Source organism: Acomys russatus, chromosome 5 (genome assembly GCF_903995435.1).
Source record: "Acomys russatus chromosome 5, mAcoRus1.1, whole genome shotgun sequence".
NCBI classification, from domain to species: Eukaryota; Metazoa; Chordata; class Mammalia; order Rodentia; family Muridae; genus Acomys; species Acomys russatus.
Window position 1 is genome coordinate 42,654,615 of NC_067141.1, and position 16,869 is coordinate 42,671,483.

At 41.1% G+C, this 16,869-nt stretch overlaps 1 protein-coding gene across 12 annotated transcripts in view; it reads left to right on the forward strand.

Moving 5' to 3' along the window:
• The window catches only part of Trpm3 (transient receptor potential cation channel subfamily M member 3), a 903,922-nt gene that overhangs the window by 774,569 nt on the left and 112,484 nt on the right, over positions 1–16,869 (forward strand). For all 12 annotated transcript variants that reach the window (XR_007830652.1, XM_051146249.1, XM_051146245.1 and 9 more), the window contains one exon: positions 12,472–12,544. Coding sequence is in view for 11 of the 12 variants with exons in the window: in XM_051146249.1 (XP_051002206.1) it covers positions 12,472–12,544 (73 nt within the window). In the remaining variant the exon portion in view is untranslated. The remainder of the gene's footprint in view (positions 1–12,471; positions 12,545–16,869) is intronic.

A 16,869-nucleotide genomic window follows, 5' to 3' on the forward strand; every position in this document is an offset into this window, starting at 1 on the left:
CCAATGCTTGTCTGGGCTACAGAGTGAGTTCAAGGCCTTGGTAATCCTGTCTTAATAATCAAATGTCAGAAAATGGCCAAGTAAAAGAGGCACACACCTTTAATGCCAGCACTTGGGAGGCAGAGGCAGGCAGATCTCTAATTTTGAGGTCAAAATAAGTTCCAGGACAGCCAGGGCTACACAGGAAAAACCCTGGCAAAAAAAAAAAAAAAAGCAAACAAAAGGAGTCAGAAAATGGCTAAGGATACAGCTTAGTGGTAGAATAATTCTCAACATGTGTGAGGCCCAAGATTCAATCCCCTAAGTCAAATAATATTCAATAACACAAAAGGCTGTGTCCAGATGTCAGGAGGCCCATGTTTGTCTGCACACTCTAGGATGCTTGGACAGTGATAAAAGTGCCTAATGGTGTAGCTCTCTACAGTATTGGAGTCTTTATTCCTCTCCACACATTTTTAAGTTTCTCAATGGAGGAGGCCATGTTAGGCAACCACATGCCTGGACTACTGGCAGGAGGATAGAGGAGGGAGAGAAATGAGAGGGTGAGTAGGCTGAATATGCTAAAAGGAGATGGTATGCTTGGAAGAAACTGTCTTTATGAAGCACATCATGTTGCCCAGTAAATATATGCCAGCATACCTAAGAACCTTTCAGCATATGTGGGCATTTATACACCTGCTCACCATTCAGAGAAGGGCTTCAGCTGAGGAAAGAATACAATGAACAGTGTCATCTCCCTGTCACCTTTTAAGTATTCCACCCTTTATCTTTCTGTAATGTCTGAAAGCTTTTGAGCCCATGAAAGTTGAAGTTGTGGGCCTACATTTGGTTTGGTTTGGTTCGGTTTGGTTCTATTCTGTACTGGGGATCAAACCTAGGCCATCAATCGTACTAGGCAAGTGTTCTACTACTAATTAACACCACAGTGGGATGCCATCTCTCCAAATGGGGTCTATGTAGTTCCTTTATAGATCTCACTATAGATCCCCTTTACCCTGTAACTCATTAATAATGCTCGCACATAGTGAGCCCGTGCCAAGAACTTACCATACAGTTACCTCTTTTGATTTTCAATAGAAAACGATTAATGATGGGAACGGCAATGACCTCCATTTTCCAGATGAGGAGGTTTCTGAATGGAAGGGAACTTTCTCAAGGGCAAGTACAGCCAGTGTAAAGCAAAGCAGAGTCAACCCCAGAGACTACCGCTTCAGGGCTCTGCTGTTATACAGAGACTGGTTGATGAAGAGGCAAGTGGGCTGCTGCAGTAACCTAGGAGAGAGGACTGTGGCTTGGACCTGGTGATGGCAGGCACTGGTCATATTCTGGATTCAGTGTAAAGGAGGTATCAAAACCATTGCCAGCATTGACTACTGATGATATTATTGTGGCAAGTATTCTTGAGACTTCCCTACAAGCTTTCATGGAGGGCCACTTAATTTTTGACTTGTGAGATAGAAAATAAAAGCGATCCAAAGAGGAGGAGGAGGATGAGGACGAGGAGAAGGATGAGGAGGAGAAGGAGGAGAACACTATGTGTTCATATTGGCACTAGGAACAGAGAAGAATCATTCTGGCTTCCAGAGAAACAATAAACCTGATAGGCTGAATTCTCCTTTCTCTGAATCAGTTCCATCTGAGCTTCAAAGAATAGGAAACTTTTCAAAACAAGGTTCACTGTAGGTCAGGATAATGTGGCCCTAGACTAATAGTCCCTTTCACCACTGAGCAAATATCACACTCTTCCTTTGTCAGGTCAGAAAATAGAGTTTTGTGTGGAGGCTTCATTCTCCCACCAGCTTCCTATTTAATTTGCCAAGCTGGTTTAAGGGGGAAGCCGACTGGGGTTACATTTTGTTTCCTTTTGTATTTCCACTCAGTCATGTGAAAAAAGACCCCCCGGCCCCTGCTTGCTTCTCATTCTTCTCCAGTAGCGCTAGAAAAAAAAAAATCTGTGGAGGAGGCCAAGTTGAAAGAAAAAACTGCAAAAATGAAGAGAAAAAAAACGACAGTGTCTTCAGGCTCAGCATTGTGTAAATAAACAAGGGACAGTCTCTGCCCCTGCCCATGGGACTGAAGCCAGGCACACAAGACCAGTTCAAGGCAGGGGAGGGTCTGGCTGGATTTGATTCCAGTAACTGGCCTTTGTGATTTTTCTCATTTATTTGCTTTCTATTATTTGCCTTTGTTTAAGACAATAATATCATGCTATGATATAATCTCAGCGCTCCATTTACAAATGCTCTCAAACATATTAACTCAAGCAAATAAAAGCCAGGGTTATCTTGGGGCAAAGACATACTCCACAGAGTCTGGGCACTGGTCTCGCCCATTCATCATCAGTGGGCTTCTACTTATCCACAAGGCCAAGAAGGTTTGCTTCTTACTATCTCTTGTAGTAGGAACACTACTTTTTGTATTTAAGATAGTGCATTCATACCCACAAATGAGAAGGCCTGACCAGCATCTTATGCCTCACATCTGGTCACAGTGTGGGCATGTCGTTGCAATATTTCTCATCAAGGGCCCAGGTAGAGTTCCTCCCAATGTCCCCAGTCACACAAGTAAGGACATGTTATGCTCAGTGCTTCACTTTAAAGGACATCAAACCTCAATAAATCTGGACTCGCTTAGCTTGCAGCCTTGCCAGTGAATCATAAGCAATACAGACATTGCCAGTTTGTTTGGGATTTTCTTGTAGTCAGGTCACAGGAGTATGGTCCTCTGTGTGCCTCAGCTTTTCCCAAATGTATGACCTTCCACATGTCTTCAAGGTCATCAGGTGTGAAATGTGAAACGGGATCAGTGACAGTCACTAGTAGTGGGTATTTATAAGACTGGCTGAAGCCATGACAGTAATGTTCATGCAGTGTTTGGGACACTATAAATGCACAACTAACAATCATTGATATACTGATGTAATGCAATCAGAGTCTCTGTGCTGGGATAGGAAAAATTTCACATTGTTCTGAGGAGGCACAAAGCCAGTTACCAAGATGGGCATACAAGAAGTGATGCCTGAACCCTATCTCAGAGAGCAAAGAGCTGAAAGCCAGGCAGAGTTTGTGGATGGGGCAGGCCAGCAGAGAGAGAGAGAGAGAGAGAGAGAGAGAGAGAGAGAGAGAGAGAGAGAGAGAGAGAGAGATGGGGAACCTATAAGAAGAACAGAGAGAAGGGACTTGCCATAACGCACACCCATCCATGATAGTGGAAATTGACACCACACCAATCTGCGCAATAATCCTGAGGTGAAGAGCTATGCCCATTTCATTCATATTTACCCTGTTTCGTCCATATTGGAAGTAACAGAAGCTCAGAGAGGGACTACGGGTGGGCTAGGGGTAGTTATCTATTATCTAGCATCACGCCACCCTCAGTCCACCTAGCTCAAAGTCCACGCTCTGCTCATGCTCTGTCATCATCAAGACAGAGTGTACACTGTGTATAGGTGCTGGGGACAGTCAGATACTAGTTCAAGGCCAGACGATGTACATGCCAGTGTTGAGAGTGGGGAGACCTTGACTCTGAGCACAGATGGAATAGTATGAGCTAAAGAGTGACAGGCTTTTCTGGGTGGAGGAAAGGTTGTCATATGCCACTTAGCCGATTTCATGAACTGCCATCAGCAATGTGATTTTAGGGGAGAGGACAAGATTATGGAACCATCACACAACGGCGTAACAGAGGCAGATGCTTGAACTGAAATTTTCCCCTAAACCACTGTATAAGACAGCAAGCCTGATTTTCAGTTGGTACCACCTATAAAAATCAAGATATCTTTTTTCAGTGTTGTTGGGAAATTAGCATAACAGGTAAGAGGTTGGACTACGGTGTTAATTTTTTGTCATTCTGATAACAAACAAAGAAGATATATAGCCTCATTGGGGCAGAAGAGAGCCCCAATGATCACCAGACAAATTTATTTGATGCTGAGACAGAAGAGCATTAGGCAAGGAGTCCTTCAGCACTGGATATTTGCCAAACTAAACTACCCTCCTCCTGCAAGCCATACAGAGAAAACCTATGATCCTGAGGTGGACACCCAGGCTGAAATAGTTTTTTCTTGCCAAGCATTTCACCTAACCACTATCTTTCGGGCTCTGAGGGGAAGGTTATTTAAGCAGCTCTCCTTTCCAGTGTTCCACTGGTTATGGTACTGAAAGCCTGCCTAACAGGAATCAGAGATCCTGCCTTCAGAGAGCCTGCCATGCCATACCTTCAAGACATTTTGTCTCTGGCGTCATCATTGGACACAGAAGAAGATATGAAATACATTAAAAAATTATATTAACTTACATTCTTATTATCATTAGTTGTGAAACTCCCTCATTTGCTCAGTCTCAGAGTTGTACTGCTAAGTCTGAAAAGTGGAATTGGCCCAGTAATAGGTGGTCAGATTCCCAGAGAGACAGACTAAGGACATCTGGTATACCCAACTTAGAAATGTTTGATAATGCTGTTACCAGGGGTCTGGACTAGCTTGAAGCAGAAAGTGAGAATCCTCTCTATCTCAAGGACTTCATGGGGCCTTTATGATATCTCTCACCTCGTGACAGTGTCTCAAAGAAGTGTTTTTACTATACTACAAAGAAGTGTTTTACTAGTGTGATGTCATGGTAAGTATGATGGAAAAAATGGGGGAAAAGTATGTGGTTCTGTCCTGTGGTAATGAAAAGAGTAGGAAAAAACAGCTACAAAAAAAAGCAGAAAATTCTTGTAACTCAATAAAAAGCACATATGGTGTTGGTCTAGAAGCTCATCTGTGGTCCTAAGTATTGCTCCTGGGAGATATTTATGCTTATTTTTAAACATATATGGAAGAACTGCACATGAACCCAGCAATGTGCTTTCTTGAAATGGAAAACACTACCTTAAGTCAAATTAAATTTTCATCCATCTGGCTATCTGACAAGATATAAATAACAATTATTTTTATTCTGTATTTTTTATTCTCCATCATGAGACCTACAAAGAAGCTTCTGGAAATGTGACTTCGGGTCCTATGACATCTGTCCCACTGGCATCCAGTGAGGCACATCATACATTTCTATGATAAGTGAATATGGAAACATCAGAAAATAACTAAAAGGAGACAGATGACAGACTGCCTTCTAGTCCCACCCCTTAGAAAGCGAGAGCTACAGAAATAGCTACACCCCACTGTACATTTTGCCCTCATCACAGACACAGCTGAAAAGTTTTGTCCTGCCTTCCTACATGTCATCCTAGGGTGGCAGCGCTCTCTTTCAGTGACAAATGATATGCCAGTCATGAGTTTAGGAAGCCTTGGGTGAAGCACTGACCCATATTCTAAATCTATGACATACGAGCTGTAAAAGCGGTCCCCCTGCAGTATGTTCCCTCAATGATTTCTCTTGCACATGCCCAGTTATATAAGCCAGAATGGCGTAGAGACCCTAGGCAGCCTTCAGAGAGCTGAAAGAAAAATCAGGCATGTCAAACTGGGTTAGAAACAAGAACTGAAGCTCCTCCTGGTGGCTGGGAGTAGTGCAGATCTTGGGACAAGCTCTGACCCAGCTTACTTCTGAACAGAGGCAGGGGCCTCGATGTTCTCCAGTATCATTCTGGAACCAGCATCTCTCCCCCAAGCTTTTGTTAATGGGTTTAGAGTGTTACCATCACAAATCAGGTTCAAAGACAACACAAGGCCCAATTCATTTTTATGCTAAGACTCATCTCTAGCTATTGGCACAAGTTGTGTAGCGAAAGCTCCACACATCTAGGATTTTATTCTAAGGACTATATGCTAAATACAGAACAAGATCCACACCCCAAACTTTCATCCTGTCTTTATTCACAGCAAACATTTTGAAGCAATGTAATTAATTAACTATGGTGCATTAATTAAGTGAACTAAGCTACATCTATCAGATGAAAAGTTATATTCTTGAAGAGTTCTCAACAACCCATAAATATAATGTTAATGGAAATGTGGCATGCAAAATAACATTTCAAAAAATGCTCCTGTTTATGTTCTGTGAAGGAAAGAAAAAAGGGACAGGAAGGAGGTGGATGGAAAGAAGGGATAGCAGAGAGGGGAGGGAAAGGCCAGGGAGGAGAGGAGAAGAGAGAAAAGGGAGCACGCAGGACTGCAGGCATGCTACTTTTGTAAGAAGAAAACTACACTGTGTTGGAGGCACTAGGGAGCCACTGGCCTCTGAACTGCATTTCTTGGAGGGAAAACCTCTAGTGTTTTGAAATTATGGCAGGATAAAAATTAAAAGGGGGGCCTAGAATTAGAGCATAAAGTATACACTCATTTATCTAGCTCCCTTCATCAACTGGCAAGTTGCTCATCCACAGGTCCCTAGGGGTAGAACAGAGCTGAACAGTGACGTAGATCTGACGCATTCTATAAGACAACCCTTCACTAAAGACAGCCTAAGCCCCTTATACACCAAAAGTCAAAGGGTTGAAAATAAACTAACAAGACCGCTGTGTAACAACACACCCCTTTTCAAAGACAAGCAGTTACTTATATAATATGCAAATGTACTCACAAAAGTCTTATAGGGAGGGCATGCTGGAATTATTCCAATGTCACCCGATTTCTGTCTCCACCACACTTTTTATTCAACTAGTTCAGCACAAAATATGAGGCTCTTTCACAAATATTCCATAGAGAATTATCACAATATCCTTCCAATATCCACAGGTCCTACATCCACAGACCAAAACAATTTGAAAAGGACTGTGCTGGACATGAACGGACTTAAGTTCTCACCATAATTCACTGAACAACACAACCAAATGGCTACGTGCAAGCATTTGCATTGCAGTAGGTATTTGTTCAGAGTTGGCATAACCTGTGTGCAAGGTTGTATTCTCTAGATGCCACAGTTCTGTTGAATCGAGGGGACCTGCGCATCCTCTGTGTGTAATGCCCATGGAAAGTGCTAGGGTCAGCCCCTGTGGATACTTAGGGATAGCTACAGTTCATATGGAAAAATATTTGAATTGGATATTAATATTCTAATTTTAAATGTGTTTCTGTCTCCAACACTGTTTTGTTTTGGCTTTTTCATCTGGAATTATATTTGAATTTCCTCTGACTTCCTTCCCTCTTGCATAGAAATATGCACGCCCCTTACCAGAGTCAGTAACTTTGACAAAATGACAACTTTAACAATTTTATCAAGAAGTTTATCTTTCTGGCGTCTAGGAAGTGAACACAAAGTCTCAGGTTCTCTGTATCCTGTTCCTCACTGCGCATCCTTCTTTACCCTGTACCAAGTCACTCTGATAACGCCAGAAAGAAAACTAAAGCCATTGTGTGTGTAAACACCTTTGATGGCCAATCAGGATTCCTGCTACCCTGACAATGGTCTTTATCACTCATATCCTAATAAGCGTGTATTTTGAATTTTATAGTAATCATTCAGTTGTTTCAAGTTATTTGAAATACTAGTGAGTCGCAGGGAAAATGTCATGATAACCTGATGGACTTGAAGAGGCACTGGAGCTGGGAATGTAGCTCAGCGGGAGAACACTTGCTTACTATATGCAAGGCCCTGATTTTATCTCCAACACTGTAAAAAAAAAAAACTAAACTAAAAATTAAACAACAAACCAGGCCGGTGGTGGCTTCTACCTTTAATCTCAGCACTTGGGAAGCAGAGACAGACAGATCTCTTTGAGTCTGAAGCTAGCCTGGTCTACAGAGCATGTTCCTGGACTGCCAGGCTACTCAGAGAAACCCTTATCTCAAACAAACAAACAAACAAACAAACAAAATAAAAGACCCAGCATTGTGAAAATTGAATTCCCAAGTCTAACTCTTCCTGTCTCCTGAAGCCTCTGCAGATTTTATTAAGAATTTGTCCAGGGAACATTTCAGAAATGTATATTTGTCATGTGGGGAGATGGGATAGGATGTTTGTTGTTGTTCGTTTGTTTGTTTTGTTTTTGAGACAATGTTTTATTCTGTAGTTCAGGTTGGCCTGGCACTCATGGCAGCTCACCCACCTCAGCTTCCTGAGTATTGGGGTTCTGGCAGGAGCTGCCACCTCTCGGTAGAAATGTTTCTTCTGTGGAAACCCTAGTGTCACCTTTTGGTGTCCTTGAATCTAATGGTTAACATATTATTGATGGACTCTTCAGAAATTGCAAGGATTTCTTTTGCTGATCATCTATTTGTAGTTATAGCATTTCTGCAAACTTCTCAGACACAGTACAAACCATTTGTCAAACTCAGATGTCATCTCTGCAACAGCTAGCAGCAGGGTATGGCTGTGGAGCGTTCCTTTCTATTTCTGATCGATTGAGCCGAAGTGTCCTTGCAGCTTATGCCTGGTTTTCAGTGTAATATCACGGTTATTTTTATTTTCAAAGCTCTGCTCAATATCTGTGTCTGTTTTCACAGATTCGATGCCCACTGTGACATAAATATGTCACGAATTAAGCTGATAAACAGTACTTTGAAAGTGGGTCAGTTAAATTCCCAGTATATTTTTACATACTACCTTCTTCCTCTTTGACCCAAGACCTACTAGATTTTAAAAACAGAGACCATGATTAATTCAACAGCATACTCTCTCTTTTGTTATTTTCACAGTGAGAAAAAAGACTCATTTAATTCTCAGGAAAAAAATGAATCAGGCCTCCCCTTAAGTCATTTTTTGTTTCTGCTACATTTCTAGTCTGTTCCTTGTTGCTCTGAGTCCTTTTTCGTATTGAGTATAGTTTAATATACATGGAACCAAATATTTGAGCCTCTTGGTGACTATATATTGGTATTCTGTGCTGATGTATCTTTCAAATTATCTTATTTACACCAGGTCTCAGTAAGCAATGATGGTAAGTAACACCCACCCTCCTTCACGTAATGCCTGTTCAGTCTCTCAACAACAGCACAGCATCCAGTAGACTCTTGTGCTAAAATTAGTTCTTAACACTTGTGAGGCATACCCTACTTCTTTTTTTAAATCTTTCTTTTTCTTAAACCAATCTTATAAGCACAACCAGTTGGTGACAGTTCATCCACTCAACAAATGTTTACTGAGCAAGGACTGGGACTCCTTCCCGGAAGTGAATCTCCTCTTTTTTAATTAATTTATTTTTATTTATAAATTTATTCACTTTACATCCCAATTGTAGCTCCCTCCCTCCCTCTTCCCCCTATTCCTCCTCCACTACTCCTCGGATAAAGGGAGTCGCCACCACCACCAACCCACACCAGCCCTACCATGATGACTCGGGAGTGGGAAAACAGGTCCTGCACTGAGGACAAGGGAGCAGACTCTGATCCACGGCTCTGAGTCGACTGGACCCCAACATCTACCCCATGTATGACCTGCTGGAACACATGAAGGGGCCGGACCTGCAGACTCAAAGATTAAGAATCTCCTTGACACGCAGCAACAACAGGATATTTGACAGCAGTCCCAGTGAGGATCCAGTAACGATAGTGTAGGCCTCCAACCAGACCCATGACTCCTAGCAATGAACATTTGAAAGTAAACATATGTAGACAAAAGATTATAATACGTGATACACTACAGCTTCTGTAACAAGATTTTTTGTTTGTCTGTTCGTTTTATTTTACTGGGGGGAGGAGAGAGATTTTGGTGCCAGACGTGTAAATCATAGACATTCAGTAAAAGTTTAAAAAAAAAAAAAACCTATCTTTACAGTATATGTCACACAGAATACATGTATGCATGCATGTATATAATCTGCACTTTTATATCATATTTGGGAATAGATCTAAGAATTCTACTACATAGGTAAAAATCTCTATCTACTATGATATTCTCCTGTATTTTATATCAATTCTTACACACTTTCACATATTGAGCCCTTTTTATTTTTTTGGCTTTTCAAGACAGGGTTTCTCTGTGTAGTCTTGGATGTCCTGGACTCACTTTATAGACCAGGCTGGCCTTGAATTCACAGCAATCCATCTCCTTCTGCCTCCCTGAGTGCTGAGATTACAGGCATGTGCCACCATGCTCAACTCACAAGACTCTTTTATTAAGGAAAAGAGAAGAGAGAAAGAAAGGGAAAGAAAGAATGCCAAGAAAACAGAACAGGGGGGTGGGGTGATAGAAGACAAAAAAAAAAAAAAAAAAAGTGCCTTCCTCACATTGACTTTCAATGACACTTTTGCATGGCTCCAAATGCTTGCATCTGTGCAGGAATGTCTCCAGGTTATATTCTGTTCCATAATTTACTCGCTGTTCCCAATGCTAACATAATACTGTTTAAGTTCTGTGGTTTGGTAAGTCATTCTATGGCAATTTTGTGTGATTATTAAGATTTGGATCATAGACTCAATCTATCAAAGCCACAAAAACACTTTTGGAGTTTTTACTGACAATACAACTAGCTGTGATTTCACCTAGTGATCCCTGGCTTATGTTTGTGTTATACTTTCTGATGGGTTAACTAAGGATGTGCCCCAGATAGCAAGCTTTGCTGTTCTTCAGCAAAGTTCATACTTTCCCATTATAAAATTCTTCACTGACTCCTTATGAAGATGGCAAGAAGTTTCCTCAAAATAGATTGTTTTTTCTGTTATAAAAATCCTCCACTAAGTTTTTCATGCAAATTTTTGCTCCAAAACCATCTTCCAGCTCATCCCTGCCAGAAGCCAATGATATTTAACCACAAATCGCTGTTGTTTCCAACAACCAGTTGGAGTATGGATGAGGTACCCTTTCCTGAGTTATTCACTAATGAGCCTTGCTCTTTCCTGGGGCATGTGTCCTTCTGCCCTTTCCTCCTTTTCCAGTTGATTTCTACCTCTAATATGCTGCCCATGCCACGTACTGATGCTGCTTTTCTGTGTCTTTCAAATGGAGAAATGTTCTCTCTGCAGCCAGCATTATACAGAGCGAAAAGGCAAGGCATCTGAGGAAAGTCACTTTTCAGAACACACAATAGAAACAAATACTGTGCTGCTGATCAATATGGATGCCAGAGTTTCCTGTCTGCCCATAAAAGATTCCTCCCAGAAACATAAATATGGGCCTTCGGTGGCCATAGTGAGTGCATATAAATAACAATTCTTGAGGCTTTCTTTTAAATGTCAGCAAATTTTAAAGTTATGAGGGGAATTCTTTAGTGCCATAAATGTGGAGTCTATTCCCACTTGCCAGTTCATGGTCGCACTACCAATTGTTAGCAAAAGCATCTCCTCTGGAATGACTCTCCCAGCTCTCTATCTCTTGTCAACTGTCAAGTCTCAGGGAAGAGTTGCTTCCTCGCTGATGTCTCTTCTCGCTCCTTCCTGTTATTCTTCCCCAGAGACTATGTTTCTCGCCTATATCCATTTCTTACCATCTGGACATACTGCTAAATTATTCTAGAAGATATTCAAAGTCATTGAGCGGGCTGAACAGTGAGATGCATCCCAATGCCAAAGCCCTGAATGATATCTTAGTTAAGGTGTTTGTTGCTACTATAAAATAGCATGGCCAAAGCAACTTGAGGAGGAAGGGGTTTGTTTCAGGTTCCAACCCTGAGAGCAGACCCCATCACTGAGTACAGAAAGGGCAGGAACTCAAGGCAGGAAAGTGGAGGTGGGAACTGAAGCAAAGACCACAGAGGAATGCTGGCTGACTGACTCCTCCTGGCTGGCTCAGCCTAGTTTCTTTTTCTTTTTTCTTTATTATTATTTCGGTCTGTGAGTATGGGTGTTCTGCATGCATGCATTTCTGTGCACCACATGCATGCTTGGTGCCTACAGAGGCCAGTCAGATTCCCCAGAACTAGAGTTACAGACATTTGTGAACTGCCATGTGCTGGGAGCTGAAACTGGATCCCCTCTGGAAAGGCAGCGAGTACTTTTAACCACAGAGCCATCTCTCCAGTTCAGGAGCTTCCTTTATTACACACTCCAGAACTACCTGCTAGCGGGGGGGGGGGGAGGAGAGGGGAGTGTCTGACCACAGTGGGTTGGGCTCTTCCACATCAAATCATTAATCAAGAAAATGCCCTCCAGATTTGCCCACCGGACAATCTTATGGGACATTTTCTCAGTGAAGAGTCTTTCTTTGCAGATATGCCTAGGCTGTGTCACGTTGACAAAACCAGCCAGCACAGATGTCTATTGCTTGCTAAGAGTGATTGTAGAAATAGCTATAGTGTGCATGTATGCTTATGCAATGGACCATTTTCTAGGAACGTAGTAGCCAGCCATCTTTAAGCACAGTTTCTCACTCATGGTCTGTGTTACAACTTATATATTTTGTGAATCCTGTAAATCTTGCTTGATAACCACAATCAATACTGTTATCTAAGATGGTTCCCCACTTGGGGACTATTGACACATCTCTCTCTTAATGAATTGTAAGGTCTGGTCCTCTGATCTTTACGTGTGCTTGCCCTGTGGTTAAGAACCTACTTCAGAGATAGTAAAATGGTCACTGCTCAGAAGTAGTTTCATTGATTTGATTTCTCTCTGGAGGAAAAATGTATTGTTAACAATCTCCTTTTCTCAAATTGCAGATCACGGTTTTTCGAATGGGATCAGAAGGCCACCAGGACATTGATTTAGCTATCCTGACAGCATTACTCAAAGGTAAGAAGTTCTCGGTCCACATAATACAACAGTAATTTTAACAGATTAACAGGCACCATATGTCCTCTGTTGATGGATATAACCCCAAATGATTTTGTGTCACATCTAATTACTGACAGCCAATGACCTATCCATGTGAGATACTATTGCCACTCTTGAAGCTTTCCAGTGCAGACATGTTGCTTGTGATTCAGTTTTATAAGTTTTGAATAGAATATAACTCATGTCCATTGAATCATAAAACTGTAGATGAAAAATGTTACTGTAATATGTAAAATACTAAGTTATCTGAAGTTATTTAATAACTATTATTACTTTACTTTCAAAGCCATCTGTGGGGTGTAGGTGTAGATGTAGCTCTGTGTGTGTGTGTGTGTGTGTGTGTGTGTGTGTGTGTGTACATTAAAACTAAATATCAAATATTACTGAGGGGAAAGCAGAAAGAAAGAAAAACTTGTTATAACTGAACATTAAACTGAACTCTAAGGTCCCTGTTAACTGTAGTAAACACAGTAATACATGGGTATTAGATTGTAACTTCTAAGGTAAATATTAGTCCTACTCTCTAGCCCCAGGCCTTCAAAGTTGTTTCACTACCTGCCCTTATCTGAGGAGCCATATCTAAGTAAAGACCAATTTCCTCCAAGTTTCATTGATTAAACCTCCTCACAAGTATACCTCAATATGCAAACTACAATTGACAGACTATTTTTTAATTAATTTTAATTTTATTAATTTATTCAGATCGCAACTCAATTGTTATCCCATCACTTGTATCCTCCTATTCCTCCCTCCCTCCCACTTTCACCCTATTCCCCTCCCCTAGGCCTAAGACCAAGGGGGACCTCCTTCCCCACTATATGGTCATAGGCTATCAAGTCTCATCTTGGTAGCCTGCTTATTCTTTCTTTGAGTGCCATCAGGCCTCCAAGATCAATTCTCAACTTCATATGGAAAAACAAAAAACCCCGAATAGCAAAAACAATCCTATACAATAAAAGATCCCCCCGAGGAATTTCCATACCTGATCTCAAGCTGTACTATAGAGCAACAGTTATTAAAACAGCATGGTACTGGCACAGTAATACACGGCTTGATCAATTGAATCAAATTGAAGGCCCAGAAATGAATCCACACACATATGGTCACTTGATTTTTGACAAAGAAGCCAAATCTATTCAATGGAAAAAAGATAGCATCTTCAACAAATGGTGCTGGTCTAACTGGATGTCTACATGTAGAAAAATGCAATTGGACTCATATTTGTCACCATGTACAAAATTCAAGTCCAAGTGGATTAAAGACCTCAACAAACTATTTTTAAAATTAAAATAAGCCAGGTGTGGCGGCACACACCTTTAATCCCAGCACTCAGGAGGCAGAGGCAGGTGGATTGCTGTGAGCTCGAGGCCAGGCTGGTCTACAAAGCGAGTCCAGGACAGCCAAGGTTACACAGAGAAACCATGTCTCAAAAAAAAAAAAAATTAAAATAAACAGAAGAAAGTTAAAGTGTCTTCCATTCTAAACTTCAGACTAGAAGTATAAAACAAAGAGTAACTGGTTTAGAGTACGGTTCTCAGCAGCAAACATGTGTGTTCTCACCTAGCCCCATAATTCATCTGCTGCAGCGCTGGTCGCCTGGCTTATCATGCCTGCCCATGGCCTGCATACAGTGTGAACTCAGTGAGAGAAGAAAAGCTGTCTTAGTCACCCATGTTCTCAGTGCTGCACTTAATCCAAACACATAACATCCAGTTTTTGCTGGATAAAGAAATGAACGGATTACTCAGTGATCCAGTGATGGATTCCGCCTGCCGTCGTTCACATACGCTGTTCACAGTTGCCCCATTCTTTGTTTCTAGTGTATTACTCTTCTTCCACTATTGCTGATTTCTTGAAGACTTATTACATGGCAGTGACTGTGCCGAGCTCTTTATGATTACAGTAAACGTTAATCATGGCAACAGCTACATGATGCCAGAACTAATTTAATCTCCCTTTGCCAGCAGAGTAAGAAAAGATACAAGGGGGTGGAGCAACCTGCTGAACAATGCAACACTTTGTTGCGCTGCTGTTATTAAGCCTCAACTTAGGTCCAGCAATTCCAGCTTCTCCCCATACCACATGAGACCCTTAGACAAATATGACTGACACTCTTCTCTGCCCACCCCTTAAGTGTCTATATGCAGTCACTAGACTCCTGGTCACATATCAGGAGAACCCTTATAGCACATGGTGTATCCCAGGTGGACAACTGCTGTAAGACATTTTATTTCAACTATGAATACAAGCACAGAGAAGGAGAATTAAAGGCCTTGGGGGTCAGGCATAAGCTGAACCACAAGACACATTCTGGGCTTTATGTTTGTTGCCTTTATCAGGGACAAAGGTAAAAACACTGATACAGGGAACTCTAATATTTCCTGTTCTCGTATAATGATAACAAGGAAAGTAATCATATCAATAAGCAAAGTATATTGAAGTCTCACTACGTGCCCGACACTGCCAAGAGCTTTTAGTGCATTCATTCACTGATTCTGCACCATAGTTAGGCACCAGGGTCACCATGAGACTCACTTATAAGTAACGAAATGGAGGCACGGAGCCAGTCAGCATGTCCTCAAGAGGAGCTAGCTAGCAAAGGTTCAGCCCAGACCTGAGAACTCACATACACATATCCCCCTCCCACTGACAATAACAAATGCTCAGGAACAAAATTCATAGCAAATAGGGAGGTTTCCAAATATTAGTAAAAAACATAGTGACCTTCACTGTCTGATGAAAACACTCGTCTTTAGAAATTTATGAGACTAGAAATTATGCATCACCTTAGGTCAGCCCTAGAATTCATTTATCATGCTGTAGCATACCTGTTTTCCAGCTTTTTTAAGCATGATATTTTATAAAATGAAATACAATTTATGTCATAATCAAGTAGTTATGCATATTGCACTTGGAAAAAATTAAAATTAAGCTACCTGGGATAATATTTAAATGGACAATATGCAATGAAATTGCATATTTTCTCTTTTAATCTATTTTCCCGGATACTGATTGTACCCTACTAAATTGATTTCATGGGTCATAAACCGGCAGCTTAAAAAGTACTGCTATAGAGGAGATGAAAGGAAATTTTGATTGCTCTAAGAAAGTAACGTTTCTAATCACTATAATGAATATTATTTATGCAGCAGTTATGCTAACGGGAATTTGTGCCATTAAAAGATTATAGTGTGTCAACTCTATTTTGCAAAGACTTCTAAATGCTCTTCGACACTGACCTACTTGATTTGGAAAGGGAATCAAGCATATTTTTGGCTGACTTCTTTGATGATCAAGCATATATACATAATTACATCCACTTTAAATTCTTAAGTTTATTATATTCCTCATATGTGTTTAGCCAAGGCAAGTAACTGGCTTAACACTTAATTTTCACAATTATATTGAATCTTCAATTATGTAATGCACAGGGGTTATTTGTAAAGTTCAATTTTTATTCTAAGACATTGCTGAGAAAACCAGTAGTTAGATTGGAGGAGAGCCAGGAAGCAAACCATTGCTCTACAAATCCACTAGGGTAAAAAGGAAAGGCAGATGGGAAACCAGGTGGCCATGGGGGAGGTAGGGCATTGCTTGCCTTGTTTTTGCACTATTTAATTTAGTTGTCTTGTATTTGAATTTGTATTAGTGGCCTTCAGTCCTCTGCTACACACATAAGCAGTGCATCATAAGCAATAAAATGAACAACAAAAGTCAATATCTCCACAGCTTAGTCAGATGTCTTTCTATAAAACATTTTCAAATGAGTGCAGTGAAGAAAGAAGAGGAACAAAGGAATTGTCCAGAGAGCCAGGAAGCCTAAGATGACTTCAAATGGGGACGTAGGTACTTTAGACAATAAGTGGCATCACATTCCTTTCATACTGAAGTGGTGGGCTGAGCCACAGGTTGTGTGTCCTCTGCCAACCACTCCTCCCTCACCATCACTCATACAGGGAGAAACCACAGATACGGCAGGTCCAGCTGCACTGCAAACTTTCACGCGCCAGATAAAAAGGGAATAATAAGAGAAGAGAGAATTTTCCCATATTTACCTAATATAAAAGCATCATAAGCATAAGTGAGACTTGATTTATTTAACTGTAACAGTGAACTGTTGATATAACTAGTAATCATCTAAGTAAACACACACACACACACACACAATTTATACTAGCTAAAGTGGAAATAGATGGATGGATTTGCAGACTCACCAGGCCGGAAACTCTAAGGAGAGTTGGGGCTCAATTAACATCATCAAGGTCCACCATCCAGCCCTGGAG